Source organism: Microcebus murinus, chromosome 10 (genome assembly GCF_040939455.1).
Source record: "Microcebus murinus isolate Inina chromosome 10, M.murinus_Inina_mat1.0, whole genome shotgun sequence".
NCBI classification, from domain to species: domain Eukaryota; kingdom Metazoa; phylum Chordata; class Mammalia; order Primates; family Cheirogaleidae; genus Microcebus; species Microcebus murinus.
The window spans coordinates 18,906,935-18,931,667 of NC_134113.1; the positions used below are offsets into that span (position 1 = coordinate 18,906,935).

The 24,733-nt window shown below is 38.4% G+C and overlaps 1 protein-coding gene across 3 annotated transcripts in view; it reads left to right on the plus strand.

The window, feature by feature from the left end:
* IGF1 (insulin like growth factor 1) overlaps positions 1–24,733 on the plus strand; it is an 84,229-nt gene that overhangs the window by 50,375 nt on the left and 9,121 nt on the right. For all 3 annotated transcript variants that reach the window (XM_012772679.3, XM_076007073.1, XM_012772680.3), the window contains exon 3: positions 8,946–9,127. In XM_012772679.3, the coding sequence (XP_012628133.1) occupies positions 8,946–9,127 (182 nt within the window). The remainder of the gene's footprint in view (positions 1–8,945; positions 9,128–24,733) is intronic.

Here is a 24,733-nt window from a genome sequence, read left to right on the forward strand (position 1 = left end):
CAGAGGATTGATATACCATTGACAGACACCAAGGAAATTAATGAAGAATGAAACCTGACAAAGAAGAAACTGCCAGTTCTCTGATCAAACTTCTCTTTGCTACTATATTTCCCTGTTATCAGGAGAAGCACTGATATGCCATGCATATACATTATTGATTAGAAAGTGAGTAGTGTGACCATCCAGATAATATTTAGAGACATATTTGTAGAAGGAGTGCTAGATATTATCCACTACTTTGGTTGTCTGGATAACCAAACAGACAACCATGAGAAAACTGAATCTCAAGGAGTTCAGGTGACTTGTGAGTCCACAGAGGATCCGGGGCTAGAATCCAGTGTTGTTTTCAACATACCATATTGCCTGCTTTTGATTCCCTCTCTGCATATGGCACTGTGCTAGGTGCTATAGAAACACTCCCCAGGACCTCTCGATCCAAGAACAACACTGTTGACACACCAGCATGAAAGGGATATCACACACAACCCAACTGGCACTCAAGTGTATGCCATGCAGTTATTTATATCATGTAACTCCTCCTGTCCTCCCTCCCTGCTTCCCTCTCTCCCTGTGTTCAATCTGTCGCTGACTCTGGCTGCTTCCTTGGCTGCGATAGTGCCAAGGGCTGTCTCTGCAGCCGCGGAGGCTGTCTTCCAGCAGTGTACTTCCTGATGCATGCCCGATGCCTCTCTTCCCGGGGCCCCCACCTCCCAACACTCTCCCTCCAGACACGCCAGCCTTCCCTGGCAGCTGTCACCCCTTCACCTGCCATCCTGACCCTGTCGCTCCCACCCCTGGGACAATGTCCAGATGTGCCCCAGGCAAAACAAACAGAGGCCTGCATGAGGAGACTGACAGGGTGTAGGGCCTCTGAAAATGCAGAGCAGGTGCCAAGTTGCAAAGAAAAGAGAAATGATAGACTTTAGAGTGAAACTAAAAATAAAGAGAATGTGTTTTAATACCCCTTTGGCTGACTCATCTTTCTGTGGCACCAGAAAGAGGGGCGTTACCCTCTATTCACTAATGCCTTATGTTTTGCCTACGAGGCCTTTCTTCCCACATCTGAAAGAGTGAACTAACAATAACAGTGTAGTATGGGAGATAATACTGGTGGCATGGCTACGATCTCCAGGTTGGAGCCAGACTCAGCTTTCAATTTTCGTCACAGCTTTTCTCAAAAAAAAAAAAAAAAAAAAAAAAAAAAAATGAGATAACCAAGGCCCATGTGTGTGATTCCTCAACATCCCTTCTTATTCTTTCTCTTGGTGTCTGTTTTCATTTCATTCAGGCTTGGGTCCAAGATGGAGTAGTGATTAAGTAGGCCTGGCGACATCATATACTTGGTGACTGCTTGTTCCTAAAGCATGGCTGACAGGAGAGGGAGCCCTAGTTGTCAGTCATTACAGGGAGAGAAGTAAGCTAATTCCTTGCCTACCACAAAGTCTACAATGGCATGGGCTTTTGTCCTAAAGTTCAGCAGTGAGTAAAAAGAATATCAATGGCTGACAATAGCAGGAGAGGAGAGGAAAAGAAGTGAAAAGAGATGAGGCATGAAGCAGAGAGAGAGGAGAGAAATACACGCACTAGTTGAAAATGATTGGGAAACCACTTCTGATCATGTATTTCACCACACTCATCCCATGCCTGGCAGCATTGTTTTGAAATAAGATGGGTGGATACTAACACTGAAAAGCCAATAACTTTAACCGTGGATTATTTGAGATAAATCACAGGTAGCAAGGTGTTGTGATAAGCTCATATGACTTTGCCTTATTTGACTTGGAGGATCCACTTTAATAGAATGTCTATTCTAGATTAAAACTATACAACATATAGTTTTTACAATAGCCTATACAAGATTAAAGTTTGGATATCCCTTCAAGGGAACAGTTATTCATTTATTTTAATGAATAACAGTCCTCCTCTATCTAGAAAGACCATCTGTTTCAACCAAACTTTCTAAAGGATGCATTTTTAAGAGTAAAGGAGGAAAAGGATACCTGCCCAGCTAGTTATATTAACCAACTCAACTCCATAACAACAATGATAATATCCAACATTTATATAGTTTACCACACACCAGATAGTGTACAAAATACTTTATATACATTCTCACTTAATCTTCATACCAGTCTTGGTAGGTACTCTTATTACATCCATTTTACATATAAGGGTCTGAGTCTTAGAAGATTTGGTAATTTGCCAAATCAAAGGTTAACAGTAAATAAGTGGCAGAATCCAGACCTGTCCGACTCCAAAATCTGTGCTTTTTTATCACTCCACGTAATGCCTCTGTAATTAGTATAACAGATGTCACAGGCAGATCAAACTCAAATTTTGCAATATGTTCTAAATAATAAAAACTATATAACTAGGAAATTGTAGCTAACTTATATAGCAGGCCCTACTGAAATAATTCAAACATCATAAAAATGACCTCTTGGCATTTGATTATCTTTCACCTTAGACGTTGATAAACCAAACCATTCCCTTAGGACAACATTTCTGTCCTGCAAAGCATTTCTTTAGCCAAAGTATAATTTTTTGGCTACATCTATCTCTTCCAAGCCCTGGAATCAGACCTAAGCTAGTAAATTGTGCTGTCCTGGCAAGATGCTCATCCTCCAGGGCATTGTATCAAGCTAAAGTAATACATCACGTTGCTTCCCACTCTGTCGGTCCATTTCTTCAAAGAGTCCTAAAACAGTAACATTTCTGCTTTGAATCTCTAGTTACTGCCTGTACGCCTTGCACTTTAGCTCCCTGGCCTTGGAAACCAAGGTGGGCTGAACAGCACTCTTTTCACACCTGCTTTTGAGTTAGGCTCCCAAAAGAAGGGAGGTTCTCAAGAAAGGGGCAACCCTATAGAACCCTCTGCTTCAATCATTTTAGACACAGAGATACACAAACATTGGCTGGATTGGGTAATGTGAAGACTTTGGTCTTTCAGGTTATGGAAATTTAGTAGCTGAGAAAGAGTTGCTGTGTGGTTAGGGTGGGGACAGGTCATACAGGGCCATGATTCCTAGAAAAGATGACCACGTCCAATTGAGAGGTAGTGAGACCAGAAAACACTGGCAATTAAAAATTAACACAGGCCAAAAGTGAAATCAATACCTAAATTTGATAGGTTTTCACGAAAAGCTTATGACATGCAGTTCATAGAAAAGAGAACATTTTCTCAGTGTTCACTTTTACAAATGCGAAAGGTCAATCTTACGTGGAAATACTCTTCCATAGAAAAGCAGAAATGTACAGGGTTCACTAGCAAAGTATAAGGCAGGCTATATATATATAGATAGATATTTTAGAAAAACTTTCAAAAACAATCCTAATTTCAAAATGTTTGACATCAGCTTTGATACTAATAATAACTCACTTAATTCCCCAATATGTGTTTGAGTATGTGTGTGTACATACTTATGATATTCCAAATGCATAAATATGTGGCCAGTTGACAGTAGTAAAAGCTTTCTTCCATATTTTTACTAAGCACATGACTACTCAATAATTATATTAATTCAAGTGTGATTTCTATAGAAAAATTGTAAAAGGTAAAATACTGACTCTCAAAAGGATTTAAATTAAATGAAAATCCTATGAATTCAGGAAATATCAACCATTCAATGTATTACATTTGGGGTCTGGGTAACAGTCGTACCACAATTTTCTTTATACTAAGAATTATAAAAAAGAGTCCAGTTTTCCTTGTAAAGCCATCAAATGTGTAGGAAAGTTTGGGAAATGATTTTCCCTTTTCTACAAATGAAAATAGCAATCAAAATGCTTAAAGACTACTTTAAGATTATTCACATCTTACACAATTTTCATACTAGTATCCCATATAAAATTATGTCAGCTAAAGGAATTTATATTAGATAAGGTGGCCCACAGAGCATTATTGCCCTAAGAAAATAACCATTCTAAGTTATGCCAAATTTTCAATGTGTCTAAAGGTCTGAAATAAATAATTGGTATAAAAACTAATTTTCTGGCTTCTTCAAATAACTGGCAGAATACTAAGAAATGAAGATATTTAGTTGTATAATCAATCTTTAGTTAATCAAAGTTAAGTGCAGATTAGTTTCTTATTTGCTAATAATCTAATTGAAATTTTTCTAGAAATAGCCCTGAAAATCCAACTTGAATTGTCTTCTTACCTTTTTTTTCTGCTTTTGAAAAAAAATATTTATTTCAAAGCTTCTTACTGTTAGCAAATTTCTAGGGAATAGATTTATTCCTTGGAACCCCAAAAGTAACACATGTATGTCTTCAGAACTAGATGTATTGCATTCTTTATCATTTGAACACTGATTCTTCAAATCAGTGTCTCCTCGTTTCAATGATAGAGTTAAAATGTTAAAGTAGGGCTTTTAACTATGTTATTCTCAGTAAGCAAGAAGGAAAGTTTCAAAGGAAATTAAAGTTGAGTAGTCAAGTATAGTATCACAGCTGCATATCCAAAAGCCCATAAGAAACATAAGCTTATACAGCACCAGTAGAGGTGGTACCATTTTTACCAGTGATGAATGGCCAGAGCTTTTTGTTCTAGAAGTGATGACCCCAGTTAAATCTCAGCATTACACATTTCCCTTCAGAGATGTAGGGGAGCGAGTTGCTTGCATCCATGACAAAATGTGAGACTCAGCTAATTGGTGTGGTTTTGATGATGCCACAGTTCTGCCCAAAACCCTTGTAACTAGCAAGTTTGTCCTGAAGATTATTGAATTACTCCACTGACCATGCATTATTTAAAGGGAAGTGCTGTTATTATAGAAGCCAGCTGTTTAACCATTGGAATTCTGTTGGCCAACTTTCAAGATACAGCAGTGCATTGTGACTAAACATTATGTCTACTCATAGGGGAGTCAAAGTCTAGGTTTGGTGGTGGACAACTTGTCTGGTAAGAAATCTTTGGTCCACATGCTATGAAACCTCTGAAGCAAAACTACTGACAAAATAAATATATAAATATATAAGTTTTCAAGGTCAAGACTTTGTCAGCAAGAAAAATTCTGTGGAATGTTACACATTCCTTTTCACTCTAACAGTTGAGTGAGTACACAGACACTTCATAATGCCAATACAACAACTCTCGGATGGTACCTCATTGTAGAAGACACTATCCTAGTCACTCATCTTTTTTTGTAGCATTGAGTAAGGACAATAAAAAATGTTTTGAGCATCTAGGGGAACTCAAATGCTAAGTAAAAAAACTTTTACTTTTTAAGTTAGAAAATATTTTAACCTCCTTCTTGAAGACAATGTAAGCTCCCAACCATATTGAATATTTGGCCCAGAATTTACTCTTTCATCTCTTCACTTGTCATAGAATCTTTAGAATAGAAATGACCATAGTGGTCATCCTCTGTGTGTAATACTGGAATCTGCTCCCAGGATCTCTGACAGGTGTTCATATAGTCTTCACTTAACTGCTTCCAGCAATAGAAGTTCATTACTTTTCAAGGAAGTCTTTAACACTTGTATGTTCAAAATATTTAAAATATCTTCTTATATTAAGCCAATATTTGTTTTCTAGTCACCTGCCAATTCTGATTCTGCCCACTGGAGCAGAATTACACAGTGCCTAATGAGGAGTTTCTAAAGGCAAGGATGGAACAATTTGTCCCATCTCATTTAAAAATTAGTCAAAATGATACAAAGTATAATTTAGAGGTCATTAAAAATACCTATTATTGTTCAAATAAGAAAATCTCAAATACTGGAGCAAATTATTTTATTGCCTTTCTATTCAATCACATAGTATCAGGCTGCTAGCTTTAGACTCTTATTAAAAGAAGCAAATACCTTTACTGTGGTTCTGGAAAAAGAAACAATATGTAGTATTGGAAGATACAGGACAAACCTTTGGCCCTCAACTGTGGTCTCTCAATTGCTGAGAAATGATGATTGTTAAATATCTTGATGTAGAACCAGAACTCAAGCTTTACAGGATACTTCAAAGGATGAATTAAACTTTAAAGGGCAAGAGGTAAACACTTGTTATATTCACATATTCCCAATTAAGTATAATGAATTCATTTTTAGACACAAAAAAAATTTCTCCATAATTGTGGTAGCTAGAAATAACTGGCAGTTATGTCTAAGGCAAAATCTAAGTCTGTATACTATGCCTTCAAAGAAACAGATACAGACATAAGATAAACTTTATGGAACATTACAGAAATGTCCTAAAATTCTCTGTTCCTAAATCCGTCAGTCTGTAGACTAAAAAGCATAACTGTTTTATAGACAGAGCCATGTCCAACTCTGAGCTTATTTAAGAGAGATGATAAACCAGATGCCTGGTGTGTGCTGTTATTTTTTGCTGTGATGATGATTACTTTCTATTTTAAAAAAGGAAATAAACCTGTGGTGAGTTTCATGGCTGTTGACAGTCACAAAGAAGGGAATATGAAATTTGTAGAAATGTTCTTTGCCATCTCAGAGTGAAAGCTGGTGTCTGCCTCCTGTAGCAGGCAAAGAGCTCTGGCACCTATGGGATCTCAGAAGCAGGATTAAGATAGAAGTGCTTAAAATGGAAATACTTAATAGGTCCTGGAATCCCAAAGCCTACCCCTTTCTGTCTTCAATCAATAAGCATGAATTTTGAAATCAGTTGTTTCTGACTTAGCTAAGTCTGAAAGTTTCTGGAACAACTCCTACGAGCCTACCCCCAGACATCAAATTACTATTTCATAATCAACACATGAATCCCATTACATCCCATTAAGAAATTTATAGTTTCAACAGAAAACAATCATTACCTATGGTGGACTACAGGGACAATTATCACAAAGCAGGCCAAGTCACCTTCTCCTTCCTTCCCACCCGAAGAGCAAAAACAAAGGGTATCGGCTACACTTTACTGGCTAGTCACTTAGCAAAAAGTATGTAGAAGTCCTTTGTGAATTACAAAGAACCATGTAAGCCCATTTGTGTCTTTCCTCTAATTTATAGTTCCAGGAAAGATTATAAAAACAAAAAAACAAAAAACATTGTTTACATTGCTCAGGGGACCAGCTGAGTCTTGGCTCGCCAGTGCCGGTCCCTCCCAAGCCTCGCATCCATGAGGAGCCCACAGGGTTTGCTCTGAGAGAGAGAGAGAAGCAGACCCCGCCCAGAGAGACCACAAATGAACCCTGTTGGAGTTACTACCTCCAGCTGCCCTAAGAATGACAATAAACCTGCGTTACAGGAGGAGGCAGCCACCAGGCTCCTGTGCCAAGCATCAGGAAAACATTTGGGCTCTTAGAGGATGCCATGAACAGTTGGCCCTTCCAGCGGTGAGGCGGCCAAGCTAGTTTGGTAGCAGGCCATTACCATGGGCCTGATCTCCCCTAGTGAAGGAGTTCAAAATACTTGAGGATTTTGACTTTCAAAACCCCATCTTCAAATATGGTGTCATTATTACGCAAACATACGACTTTTTATTTAAAATGCAATGCTTTCTTCTGTCAGGAATTAAGATTGAATATGTGTCAGATTGATTAATTGGATTCTTCTGGATCAGTGGTTTTCAAATTTTCCTCCACAAAGCCTGGGTGCCAGTGGAGAAGACCCAGGCCGCCCACCTTCCAAAGGGGATAAGGGAAGATATGAGAAGGCCAAGATCCAGGCCTTCTGCCCTTGCCTGAGCCAGAGCAGATTCACTTTGGCTGTTTCATGCACTGGTGCATATGTAAGATTTGGCTTAACAAAAGGTCTACTGTGACAAAAAGTTTACAAATAACTCAGGTATATGTTAAGTTCCACGTAAGCTTGCTTTGTCCTCTCTTTTCATTCTAGAGCCAGGCAAAAGGTGTCCAACCCAAAACAAAACAAAATCAAACTAAAACAGAACCCACTTGCCAAGGTAAAGAGGTCTGATTGATTTGTAAATATCAAAAGAAATGTTCTTCATGGTGTTCCGTCTGGGTAATCAGAATCACATGAAAAGTAGACATTTAGTTCATTGTCTCAGTCTGGTAGTTATTCTATAAAAAACAGAATTAATTTTTCTGGTCTCTTGTGTTGATGGGAGAGGAAGTCCTATCACATTGGCATTGTTATCAGTTTCAAGTTCCAAGGCTTCTACATTCAGTCAATAGTGACACCACTTCTCTATAGATCATATAAGTCCCTGGAAAGGGTACTCAGAGGAAGCAAATCAATATTTATTTAGGGCTGTGCCAAATAGTAATCATACATTATCTCATTTAATCCTCAAACAATTCTTACAAGGAAGATATTATTAACTCCATCATACAAATGGGCAAACTGAGGCCCAGAGAGCTTAAGTGACTTGTTCCGCGGTCATTTAACAGGTATCCTGTGCTCAGTGAGGCACTTGCGCTTTGTAGCAAGGAGATCTGAATTTGAATCTTGACTCCACACCTTGCTGCAAAAATTACCTTGAGCAAGTCATTCCCAACCCCAAGTCTTAGTTTTCACATCAGTACAATGAGGAGCCCTTTCCATACTTAAACCTCTTTGTTGCTGAACCAGACTTTGCAGTCAAGCAAAAAAGCAAACATATGGACTGTCCTGCATATAAAAACTATGTAGCTTTGCTAAAGAGATTAAGGAAATAGTACATGATATTCTTTTAATTAATATTACTAGCATCCTCCTAAGTAGACCAATATATAATGAAAGGCTAGAATTGGGCATAGACAAGATCCTTGACAACAGGTTGATTAAAACTTAGGGAGAATTAACACAAATAGTGTGGTGAGTGAATTTGTGCTAACAAGCGTGGCACAGACTTCAGGAGACATACTGGAATCCAGAAGGATCCATGGGATCAAGAATTACTGGGGAATCTTCAAGTAGAGGTTGAGACATTAGAGAATGTGTAGGTTGACTAAATGTGGGGAAAGGAGAGGCATCGGGAGCTGGGTGGAAGTCCGTGAAGATGGCAGATTCCTCCCCTAACATGAGACCATTCTGCTTGCTTTGTACAGACAAGCCCACAGGGTATGGCTCCAGCAGTCGGAGGGCACCTCAGACGGGCATCGTGGACGAGTGCTGCTTCCGGAGCTGTGATCTGAGGAGGCTGGAGATGTATTGTGCACCCCTCAAGCCTGCCAAGTCAGCCCGTTCTGTCCGTGCCCAGCGCCACACCGATATGCCCAAGACTCAGAAGGTAAGCTCACCTGAGAGGGATCTGGCCATCCTCAGGTGATCTCTGTCTTATACATGTGGGTGGGCCAAACAGAAATCCTACCCCATAACCTCCTGGCTTACAAGGCAGAAAAGCTCCATTCCCACCAAAGGGATGGATTCGATGCCCATCTCTTTGGTCACTCTACATTGCAAATTTCCCCTTCCACTACTCTGGATTATCTCAGGATTGGAAGACTGTGGAAAACAGTGACTAAATAAACATGGGCTTTGGTATCAGACAAAACTGAAGTCCTAGTTTCTGCACTCATCAGCTGAAAGCTCTTGGCCAAATAGTATAACCTACCCAAGCCTCAGTTTCATCAGTAAACTTGGGGTAATGGCAATATCTACCACATTAGGCTATAGCCAAAATTAAGAACACTAATGCACATACTTTAAGATGCTTTTCACATGCCTGCACAAAGTAACTGTTGGACCAATGATAATGTCTGTCAAAATTATAATTAATAACAAAGCATGTAACCTTTCAAGTTCTGGGATTCTGCAATTGTGCAAAGAAAAAAATGATTCTAATGGAAACTATTCAAAATTCACATTCAGTGCAAGCATAATTAAAGAAAAAAATGAAAAATAGAAATTTCTGTTTGGCCGCAAGAACACCTAGAAATTTCTAGTGATCAAAATTTGCAGGCATCTTTTTCTAATAGTTAGACCATAAACAAACCTTAGAGGTACCATCTGTGCCATCAGAAGTATATAAAACATCTGGTGCACATTTAGTCACTTCATAGATTTTTGTTGAATGAGTGAATGAATGAACAAATGAATATAAAGGATTAACTAAAATTTTAGTCATTAAGTAGAAAGAAAGAGAACTAAGGAAATAGTGAAGGAGGGAAAAGAAAGCGAGAAAGATGAATAAAGAAACAAAAAGCTCTCATTTAAGTCTTCTTGGGGACTCTGTTGAAAAATAAATGCCAATGTGTGGATTTAATCTTTAGAGCTAACATTGTGCAGAGGGTACTAGATGACAGACCAAGAGGTTCAGAATGACACCTTTGCTGGTTCCTGGTCCTAAACTGCAACTGAGGCTGGAGGAGGACTGTGAAGGCTTAGCAGAGATGTGACCCAGGGTGCCACCCCTAGGAAAGGAAAGGGACTCGGCCGGACCCAGTGCACACAGAACACAGTAGCCAATGGTGAATCAGGGAGCAAAGACCACAGAAGAAACTTGGTAGGAACATATGCTTGAGGGAGGTGAAGGCAGGTTCATTCTTTCTTTTTTCAGGAGTCTCAGTGCCTCTCAGTTTTTTGTTGGGGTAGGGGCAGGTGTCAGGAGTACCAAGGTTCTGCAATGATGGCTCTTGTGACTAAGATATAGAGCCCTCTCTAGCACCAATTCTGTCTCCTGCATCATATGGAGCCCAGGCATTCTGGGCTCACCCAAAGGCTCTGTCTTCAGGGACTCATGTCTTCAGGGACACCATAGGAGCTGCCTGTTCTCAATATGATTGTTTTTGTGATGCTTACAGTACCATCCCCCATCTACCAACAAGAACATGAAGTCTAAGAGGAGAAGGATAGTTGGGCCAAAGAAATGCCCAGGAGGGGAGCAGAAGAAGGGACAGAAGCAAATCAGCAGATCAGAGCAAAGAAGAAAGAGCAGAGGAGGGAGACTGGAACTAGAAATGCTGAACACAGATGCAAAAAAGAAAACTGGAGGAGAGGAGAACTAAGCAGACAGAAGGAAGGATGATGAGAGAGGAACAGAGAGCACAAAGGAAAAGCAGGAAATGTGATAGAGGCCTGCTGGAGCTAGACTAAGATGTGATGGAAACAAAAGTAACCTGTTATGGGAATGTGGCTAAGAAATGTGGAGAAAATGTAAAAGAAAAATGTAATGCCCAAGAAAGCCCAAAGAAAGACATTGGCAAGAATCAAAAAAAAAAAAAAAAATTAAAGAAGCAATAAATAAGACATACCATTCCTCATCCCCCAAAAACCAATTAAAAAGAGTAAAATAATTTAGACATTTAGAGAAAAATAAAGACTTTTATATGCATTTTAAAATTTTGCATTAATCTGTTATAGAAGAATTCCCTATGTCAATATATATTCAGAGTTAAATATTAGCCCAAAATTCTCAGCAAGACTTAATTGTGTCATACAAATTCCCAGATTTCATTTCCTGCTATCACTGGAGGCTGCATTTCTTAGTCAAGTTCAGGGTTCATGCCAAAGGGCATCAGGTATTTGCCTAAAAGGCCTGTGAGGCATATGAGGTAACTTTAAAAGGAAATTGCTGAACTGTTTTTTTTTTTTTTTTTTTTTTTTTTTTGCACTTTGGAAGCAGATATAAAAGAGATATTAGTTTGCTTAGGCTGCCACAACAAAGTACCACAGACTGGAAGGTGTAAACCACAGAAATTTATTTTCTCACCTTTCTGGAGGTTGAAAGCCCAAAGTCAAGGTATCAGCCTTTCTTAGGGTCTTAGAGAGGGAGGCCTATCCCAGGCCTCTCTCCTTGGCTTATAAATGGGCTCCTTTCTCTTCTCCTTGTGTCTTTAGGTGTCTTCCCTCCATACATATCTGTGTTCAAATATCTTCTTTGTATTATATAAGGACACCGGTCAGATTGGAGTAGGGCCCACCCTATTCACCTCATTTTAACTTAATTACCTCTATAAAGACGCTATCTCCAAACACAATCATATTTTGAGGTACTGGGGGTTAAAACTTCAACATTTGAATTTTGGGGGAGGGGGACAAAATTCAGCCCTTAATAAAAGACTTCTGATATCTGACTACTGCCTTTTGATTAGATCTCCTAGAAAACTCTTCCCTACCCCACCCCTCACACATAAATCTAGATTTTTACATCTAAAATCCCATGAATTTCTGCTCCATGAAAACCCTAGGACCATGTTATGTTAGAACTGAAAGAGGCCTCAGAAATCACCTGGTTCAATCCCTTCATTTTAAAGATAAGAGATCCAGAAATGGATAAAGACATGATTGAGTTCTAAGCTGCTTTCCTTCTGGCCAGCAGAAAACAGCACACAATCATTGTGAGTCAACTAAGAAAGAATTCCAAAAGGAAAAGAGGGGGCAGAAGTGATCATGTGAAGTCTCCCACTAATTTTTTTCCACCTGAAGGGAGTGAATGAGAACAAGAGTGCTGGATTTCCCCAAGGGTGAAGAAAAGCTAAGTAGAATCACAGAATTCAGGTCTTAGAGATCTTCTCATTCTGTTCCCTTGGTTTAATCAGTAGAATTAGGGTGTTCATAGATAATAAAGCAAAAAGTCTCAGGGTCCTCCAAATTGTGAATTATAAAAGCTGAGAGAGAATGCAAGAGAGAAGTGCTCAGCCAAGCAAATGATGACACTTGGGAGTAAGAAGATGATTAAATTAAAAGGTGAAGTATTTCACCCAAGTAGCCTGCTTTGAGGATGCCATAGTATACAGGAACCTCCTTTTTTTCTGGTCCTTTGTGCCCCTGCCATACTTTCTACTCCAGGATTACCCTTCCTCCATGTTTACTGAAAACCCAGGATCACTTGAATGTGATGGAGATTCCCAAGGCTCAATCCAGGAGGAAAAGGTCAAATCCGAAGCATGCCTAAGCCCCAGGTGCGAACTAAGCCAATGTTGCTGTGATTACAAAGTAGATCTTGGCTTATCAGAGAAGACAAAAGTCAGGCTGGTGCCTGAGCCCATGTGGCCAGCACCTTATTCAGGCAATGCTAAGTTCTCCTACTAAGAAGTCCATGCTTTGGGACCAGCCTCAGGCACAGATGAGTATCTACTGCAACTATCACCCTAGAGAATCCTGCAAACACAGAGGACTCTTCATGGGACCACAGTTTGAATAATAATTAAGAATTCATATCCTATGGAAAGATTTGGGTAAACTATAATTATATCCAATAATAAACTTCTTTCAAGAGGAACTAAGCACTTTGGGAGGCGGAAGCAGGAGGATTGCTTGAGGGTCAGAAGTTTGAGACTAGCATGGTCAACATAGTAAGAACCTGTCTCCACAAGAAAAACAAAAATCAGCTGGTCACATGCCTGTCCTAGCTACTTGCGAGGGTGAGGCAGGAGAATTACTTGAGCCCAATGGTTCAAGGTTGCAGTGAGCTATGACCATGCCACTGCAGTCCAGCCTAGGCAACATGTGAGACCCTGTCTCTAAAAAAGAACTAAAGACAAAGAAAGAGAGAAAGAAAATAAAAGAAAAGAAAACAAAAGGAAAGGAAAGGAAAAGGGGAAAAAGGAAAGGGGAAAGGGGAAAAGGGAAAGGGGAAAGGAAAGAGAAGATGGAAGAAGGGAGAGAAGGAAGGAAGGGAAGAGAGGAGGGAAGGAGGAAAAACAAGAAACCAACCTTTCTAGTTAAAGAATGCTTAACTCTCAGACTATGCATTAAAATATACTTCTTTTTGGAAAGAGTTTTGTCAACTCTAAAGCAATTATCTTAAATGTCTACATGTGATTACCTAATAATATGAGTCAAGAAAACAGGAAAAGTCTATTATTGTCTCTCTGTCTCTTCCTTTCTTGTATCAATATTCAAGCACCTAGTGACACATGGCATATAATACTCACTGGATGGATGGATGGATGGATGGATGGATGGAAAGTTGGACAGATGGATCAATCGATTGAGGAATAGATGGACAAATTAGTGCATAGGACAATGAATAGTGGTAGAAATACAGACCATAAAAATAAGTTGTACTTATGAAACTAAATGATTCCCAGTACCCTACATAGGTTAGTGTGGCAAATACAGAATGAAAAAGGAAAAGCAAAGGAGCAATGCTTGCACAGGTCTTGCACATTTAGAATTTTCTTCTGTAGCCTCAATTGAAATTGTTCAAGGAACTACTGCTATAGGCAGCAGCTAAGTACTTTATAGTCAATGTTGTATACCTGTTACTTCCCTTAATGTTTTCTTTAAAAAGGCAGACTATTAATCATCATTTAAAATTCTAATGTTTCAACTTCAACTGTTTATTAGGGCAAATTGATGATTATGTGTAAAACTAATTAGAATTTGTATAGAATCATGATCCTGAAATAAAAATGGTGAAAAATATTTGTTATTGAGCATCTACAATGTTCAAACTTCCACACTAGGCACGAAGCAGAGTTATAAGCATTGGAAGTTAAAATATAGTCATCAGGAGTACCGAATGTAAAGTCAAGTTGCCTGGGTTCAAATTCTGATTCTCTCACTTACTAGGTGTGTGGCCTTGGGCAAATCATGTCACTTACTTATGCCTAAGTTTCCTTATCTGTCAAATGGGGATAATACTTGAATCTAGCTCAGAGAATTATTGTGAAGGATTATTGATATATACACAAATATACATATTATAGTGCTTAAAATGGAATCTGACACATGGTAAGCTCTACTAATTTTTAGTTAATATTATTTCACTACTTCTGAAAATTAGAGCCATATGAAAAAATAAGTAGATATCCTGAAGTGGAAGTCAGTGTCATATCACCAAAAACTTCAAGCTCAAACTTGCCAAAACTTTTCTGTAATGTGGTAGTAGAGTTTCAAGCATATGATAGGACAAGAAGAGAACTCAATGACCTAAGACTTCTTCCAACTCAGAAAACCCCTGGTTCTATAAATAATTCCCACTTAAATGGTTGCTCAGTTCTCCCACGTGAAGAACAGTTAACTTTCATTTCAGGGTCACACAAAGAACTTTCAGAAAACCACCATTTTTCTCAACTAGTTAAAATCAAATATAATATGTGTTTTCATTTCATGGTGCCTGGGGAAAATTTAATTGTAGCATGAACTCCAGTTCTTGCTATTTTTAAGTAAAATTGCCAAAATAAATAGAAATGTGGGATATTTCCAGGCTCACACAGCTTCCGGGACACTTCAGTTTCTAGGGCTGCCGATGCAGTGCTTTTCACAAGTATTTGATCTTCTCTCAAACATCTCTTGAAAACAAACAAAACTTCATACAGTTCCTAATGTGTATACTATTAGGATGTAAGGGTGGAAAAGAAGGCAAAGAAATGAGCCCCCAAAGATCAATTCCCCTTCTCTCTTCTCCACCCCCTGACAACCTCCCTCCCACTAGAGGAAAACAATGTTTTCTTATATGATAAATTTTGCAATTTCTCAAGAACATTAGCATTCATGGGAGAAGATGAGGTCTATGCTCTGTGCTTGGCAATGTGAAGGGAATAGGGTTTTTTACAATGTTTACTATATAACATGGAGTTGATTTTTAATCCAAGGGCAAAGTTGATAGACTCGAGATAAAGTAGAAGACTTTGGTAGCAATGAGAAGATTAATAGTTTTAGATGCAGCAGAATCCTCTTTTATGAGGTTTGGAATAACCACTATGGAATAATCAGTTTGTAAGCTCACCTTAATACTTACTTAAAGCCCAGTTACCGATTCATTTGATCTAAGAAAGACAGGTCTACTTTTAAAGGAGTAGCTGAGGTTAGCAAAAGTCCTTTAGGGGCTAAATCAAAAATCACCTTTTCCATCCTCAAGGGCCAAACTAAGATCAGAACTTTTCCCTGATGCTCTCATATTTGGGGGCCTTCTTTAATTGTACTCCTCAATAGCTTTGGTGCTACTCTACTTTTATCCAGCAACCAAAAGAGATGATTTACACATATAAACTTATGTTTAAACTCCAGAAGACAGAAATGGCAATCAAGAACAGCAGGGAAATGATGAGAGACATGGGATAATAGATCTATGAGTCCATGTCTGCTACTTCTAGAGAGCCCCTAAGAAAGTTCTTAACACACAAGGAACTCAATTATAGATTTGATGGGCTATTGGTAGATGAGTATCAGGAGCCAGAAAACATTTTTTAAAATTCTCTATTTTATTAACTAATATGGTTATAGTTTTAAGAACAATTGGTCAAGAAACTAACTCTTAAAAAAGGAGAAGTTCAATGGTTAGAATATTTTTCATTTCAGAATATTATAGGGGTAAAAATGTTTTGGTTATATAATTTGCTTTTGTATATAGTTTGAGTCAAAGTTGTAACTGTGCCCATCACTCATAGAGTGTGAATTGTACCTGTTAGGTGTGAATTTACCCATCCTCTCCTTTCCCCTTCCACCTGCTTGATTTCCAACATAAATGTTGATCAATTAGGTCCAATAGAGTACTAAGGACATGTGGTGTTTGTTTTTCCATTCTTGCAATACTTCACTTAGAAGAATGGTCTCCGGTTCCATGGTTCCATGGTTCCACAGTTCTAGGTTATTACAAAAGGTATTAGTTCACCATTTTTTTTATGGCTGAATAGAACTCCATGGTATACATATACCATATTTTATTAATCCACTCATGTACTGATGGGCACTTGGGTTGTTTCCACATCTTTGCAGGTATGAACTGTGCTACTATAAACATTCAAGTGCTAGTGTCTTCTTTATAAGATGTCTTTTTTTTCTTCTTGGTAAATTCCCAGTAGTGGGATTGCTGGATCAAATGGTAGGACTACTTTTAGTTCTTTGAGGTATCTCCATACTACTCTCCATAGAGGTTGTACTAATTTGCAGTCCCACCAACAGTGTATAAGTATTCCTATGCCTCTGTGTCCACTCCAGCATCTGTTGTTTTGGGACTTTTTGATAAAAGCCATTCTCACTGGAGTTAGGTGATGTCTCATTGTGGTTTTGATTTACATTTTCCAGATAATTAGAGACATTGAGCATTTTATCATGTTTCTTGGCCATTAGTCTTCATTTGAAGACTATCTTCATTTGAAAAGTTTCTGTTCATGTCTTTTGCCCACTTTTTAATGGGGTTGATTTTTTTCTTGCTGATTTGCTTGAGTTCTTTGTAGATTCTGGTTATAAGCCCTTTATTGGATTTATAGCATGCAAATATTTTCCCCCATTCTGTAGGCTATTTACTCTATTGATTATTTCCTTGGCTGTGCAGAAGTGTTTTAATTTGATCATGTCCCATTTATTTATTTTTGTTAGTTCTGTGATTGCTTTTAGGGTCTTCTTCATAAGTTCATTGCCTAGGCTGATATCTAGAAGAGTTTTCCCAACATTTTCTTCTAGAATTATTATATTGATAGTTTCATGCCTTTGGTTTAAGTCTGTTAGCCATCATGAATTAATTTTTGTGAGTGGTGAGGGGGTGGATCTTGTTTCAGTCTTCTACATGTGGCTATCCAATTTTCCCAGCACCATTTATTGGATAGGGATTTTCCCCAGTGTATGTTTTTGTCTGCTTTGTCAAGGACCAGACGGCAATATGAGGATAGTTTTATACCTGGGTTCTGTGTTCTGACATCCATTGATCTATGTCTTTGTTCTTGCACCAATCACATGCTGTTTTGCTTAATATAGCCTTGTAATATATCTTGAAGTCTGGTAAATTAATGCCTCCCAATTTGTTCTTTTTGATTAAGGTTATTCTGGCTATACTGAGTCTTTTCTGGTTCCATGAAAAGTACAGAATTATTTTTTCTAGATCTGTGAAAAATGACATTGGTATCTTGATGGGGATTACACTGATTCTGTGAATCACTTTGAGTAGTATAGACATTTTAATAATTGATTCTGCCAATCTATAAGCATGATACGTTTTTCCATTTGTTTACATCCTCTATAATTTCCTTCTTCAGTGTTTACTAGTTCTCCCTGTAGAGGTCTTTCACCTCCTTGGTTAAATATATTCCTAGGTATTTTATTTTCTTTCTTGCCATCGTGAAAGGTATTGAGTCTTTGATTCTCAGCTTCACTGTTGTTGGCATATAGGAATGCTACTGATTTGTGTAGATTGATTTTTATAACCTGAGACTTTGCTGAATTTATGTATCAATTCCAGGAGTCTCTTGGCAGAAGAGGTTTGGGGTTTTCTAGATATAAGACCATGTAATTCAGCAAAGAGCAATAGTTTGACCTCTTCTTTCCCCATTTGCATACCCTTGACTTCCTTCTCTTGCCTGATTGCTCTGGCCAGTACTTCTAGCACTACAGTGAATAGCAGTGATGACAGTGGACAACCTTGTCTGGTTCCAGTTCTAAGGAAGAATGCTCTCATTTTTTCCCAGTTCAGTATGATATTGGCTGTGCATTTTCTGTATATAGCTTTTATAATATTGAGGTATGTTCTATCTGTGCCTATTTTGTTAAGAGTTCTTATCATAAAAGAGTGATGAATTTTGTCAAATGCTTTTTATGCATCTATTGAGAGGATCATATGGTCTTTGTTTTTGCTTCTATTTATGTGGTGAATCACATTTACAGATTTGCATACATTTAACCATCCTTGTGTCTCTGGGATAAAGCCCACCTATGGTGGATTATTATTATTATTTTTTTTTATGTACAGCTGAATTTGATTTACTAGGGTTTTATTGGGAATTTTTGCATCTATATTCATAAGGGATATTGGTCTATGGGTTTTTTCTTTTTATGTCCTTTCCTGGCTTTGGTATCAAGGTGATATTGGCTTTGTAGAATGAGTTAGGGAGGATTCCTTTCTTCTCTGCATGAAATAATTTCTGCAGTATAGGTACAAGTTCTTTGTATGTCTGGTAAAGTTAGGCTGTGAAACCATTTGGTCCAGGACTTTTTTTTGTTAGAAGATTTTTTATTGCTGCTCCAATTTTATTACTTGATATTGGTCTGTTCAGGAATTCTATTTCTTCCTGATTGAGCCTAGGGAGGTTGTATGTTTCCAAGAATTTGTCCATTTCCTAAACATTTTGAGTTTATGTACATAGAGATTTTTATAGTATTCTGGTTAGAAATGTTAATAAGAATGCTAAAGGTGCATCCAACTAATTTTAATTCTAAATGTCCTTGGTAGTAATTTAGGATCTATAATTAACTACATCAAACAGTTTTGAGGGGAAGGGGATTATTTTCTTTTCTTTACTTGTGCATGCATGTGTGTATGTGTGTGTGTGTGTGTACATGTGTATAGCTTTGTGTTCTAGCATTGTTGCATCTAGTAGGGATTTGGGATAAATGATTTTCCAAAATTATAGTTAATTACAGTTTGGCTTTTCTTTCCAGGTAAAAACTAACCACCATTCCAAAAAAACTGCAGGAATACTTTATCTTCTCAAAGACCCCTAAATTAAATATTATTCAGGAAATAATAAGGGAACATTATTGTAAGGGCAGAAAGAAGTTGGTCTTCTTTCTAATGTATCTTCTAAGGAGCCAGGGACTTCAACCACTGCCTATCTGATCTATAGAGAGGTACTCTGTAGATCCCTCTCATCTGTAGATCCCACTAACTTTCCCATAGAACTAATTTGCAACTTTTGAAACTTCCAGATCTAATTCTTGACGCATTATGACTAAAGGTCAGTGCGTCCAGCCAATCTTCCTTCCATCATCCCCTACCCCTACTTTTATTAAAGACTGGGATTATTGGCAAAAACTATTCAGTGCCTCTTTAACCACTTTCCCCTTTCTTAACCATAAACCTCTAACTTCTTCTATTCATTCTGGCATATACTTTCATTCCCATTGATCAGATAAAAGAATATACATTTACTTGAGGAGGCACATATTGTTGTCACTCTGGGGAAAAAAAAGGTAGCAATGCATTATACTGTTCTCCTTGGAATAGTCATAATTACCACAAGAAGATGGGATGCTAAGAGCAAAACCTATGAAAACAGAGCATAATGGTAACTCTGGTCTCTGATAAAATCGTTCCAAAGTTCCCAGTGAGAAATCAAGAACTTTTATACCAAACCCAAACCACCCAAATGATCTAGGCTTCCAAGATACATGGCAAAACTTTCTACAAAATTCTGTGTAAAATGTATAAATATTCACGTGAGCCTTTCTGTCTAGCCAACACCAAGAGATTAAATAATCAAAGACCAACTAGCTCTACCCTTTGGGAAAATATGATGTCCTATTTTCACAGTTTTAGATAACAATTATGGCAAAACAAAAATTCCAAAAGACTAGGAGCAAGACCATGGCAAGTTGAGGGTTGGGTAAAGATTCCTACTCAGTTGACAATTGTAGACTTGAGAATGTGCAGAATTTATGTCATGGTGCAAGTGTGTGGCATGCTTGAATAGCTCATGAGTCATTAGAAAACTAGTACAAATAAAAAGTATAAATGAATCAATAAATGCATAGCATTATTATTGTTATTTTATCAGTATCGGTTGACCCACGTCACTATTGAATGCTTTGATTTGTCTCTCTGTAAATAATATTGTTTCCTTCTTCAAAAGCATGCTAGAATGGAGGCAGAGGTGCACAAGCAACAAATCTGAGTTTTTTTAAAAACTGTATGCAGGCAGGAATTGTTCTTGTGCCATTTTCTGCCTTGGAATCACTCTGTCTGGCACTCTGAGTGTTTACTTTTATATGCTGAAGGCGCCCATCAACCTCAAACAGATGCAAATCACTTTAACTTGTCATAGTGTTATTTTGTTCATCCTAAAAGTTCAGGAAAGCCTTCCAAACTTCCAAAATTTTTCTCAATTCAGTGAGGAGGAAAATTCAGAACACAGCATTTAAATGTTCTGCCCAGATTTGTCACACATACAAGGAATGAGTGGAAGAGGGCAACACCCTTTCCTACTAACCCTCTGAACTCATCACTATTGCACTGAAATGACACCAAAAGGTAAAAACCCTGGGCCTCACATCTCCCAAGGACATTGTAATATAAATTACTGCATACACTAGTTTAAATAACTCTAGCTTAACTTGTATGTCAGATGAAACAATGGCATTTTGGAGGCTTAAGAGAAAAAGAATAATCAAATCCAGTTTTTAGGTAAGAATGTGCTGAATCTTTAGCACATATCAGTAAAATTGCTAGAATCTGGTGTTTCACTTTTTTAAATACCAAAGCATTTGAACCTTTCATCAATTCCAAAATCAACTCCCTCTGGGAAAGATAGTGTGCTTAAACTTTTTTAAATTTAAAAATGTAACACAAACACAAACAGCTAACTGAACAAGCTGCCCATAAAATCAACAGCCTAAGCAGCCCTGAACTCTGAAGTATTTTACATCTTTCAAGACTATTAACAGCAACATGAATACTTTTGCCAGCACGAGAAAGTACCCTTTGGCATTTTCTTTTCTTTCTTTTTTTTTTTTTTCCTTTTTTCCCCAAGCTTTTAAACCATCTTGGTAGAGATTTCTTACATCATGGCAGAAATATTTGAGATAGGGTCAATTGTGTCCTTTGAAGAGTAAGAAAGTTGCTAAATCAGGACAATCCTGGAATAATGATGGGACACATACCAGTATCCTGATTCCTGGGCATTCCTAGTGATGCGCCAGTCACTAGAAAAAAGAGCTATAAGTCTGCAATCCCAGCATTCAAGGGAGCTCTGAAACCCAGGTGGTAGCTACTCTTTCCCCACATTCAGCGAGAGAAAGGACAGAAGCACCCTAACATGGAAAGTGCTTTGGAAATAGTAACTATTTAATAATAATAACAATAGCTGATATTGATTAGGCACATGCCCTGTGGTAAGGCCTATAGCAAATAACCACATTTGATCTTCACTATAACCCTGTAGGGGAAGGGGGAGTACTATAATTATCCCTATTGTACAGATAGGAAAACTCATGCTGAGTATGGCTAAATATCTTCCCAAAGTTTTGCTATAACAAGTAATCAGAAACTAAACCTGAGATGGACTCCAGTGTGTCAACCACACACTACACTATCTCCTTCATTTCTTACTTGATATCTACCATATCACAACCTGTCACTTGTAAGTTCTGAGACAGGAGGAGGCTCTGTGCTAATTTGTCCTTATAGAACACAGTAGGAAGTAAGTAGCCATGCAATGTTTGCTGTTGACCTGAACACTATTCCATCCCTCCGGCAGGAAATCTAAATCAATTTAATAAACATTTCTTAGTTTGCCACTTTGCTCAAAGCACCATGCTTAGATCTGGGAAAGGTAAAGAGGTGAAGGAAATATTCTACCTATCATCAAGTAGCTTACCTTTCAGTGGAGGGATAAACGTGCAGAATTTACTCTATAACACATCAATGGTCTAACAAAGGTAGGCCCAGAGTAGACTCTGACAGCACACAAACCAGAATAGATTGATGTTGCTAACAATCAAGTTCACATAATGGATCTAAATCGAGTGGCCTTGAAACAGTAGGCTCCCTTGCACACAACTATCCCCTATGCTGGGTAAATGTGTAAGGGTTATCACATTCAGTTATAACAACACTGGAGGTAGGTGCTCTTACGCAACCCTTACATTTTACAAAGAGGAAACTGAGGAGAGAACAAGTAGTGATTGTCAAAGGTCACACAACTCCTATGTGGAGGAACTGGGATCTAAACCAGGTGTGTGAGCCCAGGTCCTCCTAAATGAGCAAGGCTTTTATGACTGGGAATGCCTGTGTGAAAGGAACTAGAATTTAGAGGAACCCTGTGTAAACCTTCAGACCACAAGGTAAATCTGACCTCAAGTGAAGGAGGAAGGAAGAAAAGGTTGGGTGAACACATCCTAGACTGCCACACAGTCTAAGGAAAGCTCAGCAAAGCCAGCAGGGAGTCTTTCAGCCAATGCTGGCTGGTAAAGGAGTCCTGAGTTTCCCAGGAATAGATGTCCTTTGGTGTCCCTACCACACTCAGTCATTGGCATGTGGGAAGGGCCTGCCCTGGGCCAATCAACCATCACCAAAGAAGAGGATCGTATTGAGGGGAAAAGGTCATTCCCCCCACCCCGTAGCCACATAAAAGGTGAGATGAGGTTTCTAGAAAAAAACATGAGGCTGGGCAGACCAACATTGTGTCCAGCAAGTACATACCTCTCCCTCTTTCTTAAAGAGGCAGCCATATCAACAAGGAATACAGGTCTTTTGAAACATGCACCTTGTCCTTTGGTTGTAAAGTCACATCCCAAAGCTCTGAATAGATCTCATGACACTCAGTTTGCTTGGCTCCCAGAGATAAATGGCTGACCCAACTCTCCTGGAATTTGAACTTGTGATTCCCTGAAGTAAGGAGATACCCAAGTTGATACCAAAACATCTAAATTGTCCTCTGCAATTTCACATATCCCCAGGCTAAGCCAGCAAAATTGCTACAGCACATCCTTCTCAACAGGTAAAGAACTGATATCTGGACCATCTCTCTAATCATCCACTGCTCTTTCTTTCTCATTTTACCCTTTTTGGGAGAAGGTCAATGCTGAGTTAGTACTTTATGTATGCTGTACAATAGGCTGCTAATATTCCATGCTGGATGATATTTTCCCAGTATTTTTTATAGGGTGCCAGGCTTTTCTTAGACTTTATACCATATAATAGTTAACTTGTTTGGAGTGGGTGGAGATGGAAACATAGTCTATTGAAAACATCATTGCTTCCTCCCTGTAATTTAAAGAAACTATTATATTATCATCCTTCTTTTAGATTCCATCTCGCAGGCAAAATCTCACAAAGATAGGCAGGGAGAAAAGAAGGGGTTATAATATCCAGGGGGTTAGCTTTTGCTAACTGAATACTGTGCACTAGATCACAATAAATAACCATGACAAATAGGGCCCAGGTCCCACTTGTGGCAAGGGACAGCAGCCATTGAGAGTGTTCTGCCCCAGGGCACTGCTTACCCTCTAAACCAGCATCATCTACCACCCCAGAATCACAGGCAGCTCATCAACTATTGCTATTGGAAAGAGATTTGAACTCTGAGCCACCAGATGTCATTTTACCTCTTGGAGAGGCAAGATAGCAGAGTGGCTAACTGGGGAGCTCTAGAGTCAGAAGGAACTGGTGCAAATCCCAACCACTATCACATACGTCATCACGGTAAGAAATTAGGCAAGTGTTCACCCTTTCCAAGCTTCAGAGTCCTTAAAGGTAGAGTGATCATGATATCAGAACTCATCTCAGATAGATTTATGATAACTAAATAAGAAAATATATGCAATTAACCTGCATAATACAATACCCAGCACATAATAAATGTTCAAGCAAGGGCAACTGTGGTTATTTCAGTCTTAGGTCTATCAGTTTGTTCCTATACAACCTCTAGCATGTTACTAAATCTTAGCAAGCCTCAGCTTATAAATGGGACTAATATAAATAATGTCACATCACCTTACAATGTGGTTGTGAGAGTTCAGTGAGATTATTCTGTAAACCATAGAGCTTCTGCCAAATGTTAAGCAAGATTATAATTATTGCTATTATTAGTGTTAGTCTTCAGTTATTGTCTTAATTGAAAAATTTGTGGATAGCTTTCCAGAGGAAATCTCAGAGCTGGGATAAGAGCCAGAAGACAATGAGAGAATGTGAATGGCCTCTTCAAGGCCTCTTCTAGCTTCCCAAATATCTATGTATGTCACAGTGTCCAATAACATATATCACAAATTAAGCCCTTTCTCAAACTTAATTTCTAATGAGTTGGTTAGTCCTTCCTTCAGAAGGATAAATTTCTTTAGTCAACCCCAGTGAGCTAGAGGATCAACTTTTTTTTTTTTAACATTTTGGTTGCACTTCATATCTTTGCCTCTCCCTAGCAAGGGTTAGAGGTATGCCCTTCCCCTCCAAAATGTTCACCATATCCCTCAGGTGTGGGTCTACCCCTACAACTCCTGAATCCCTGGTGAACACCACCACCAT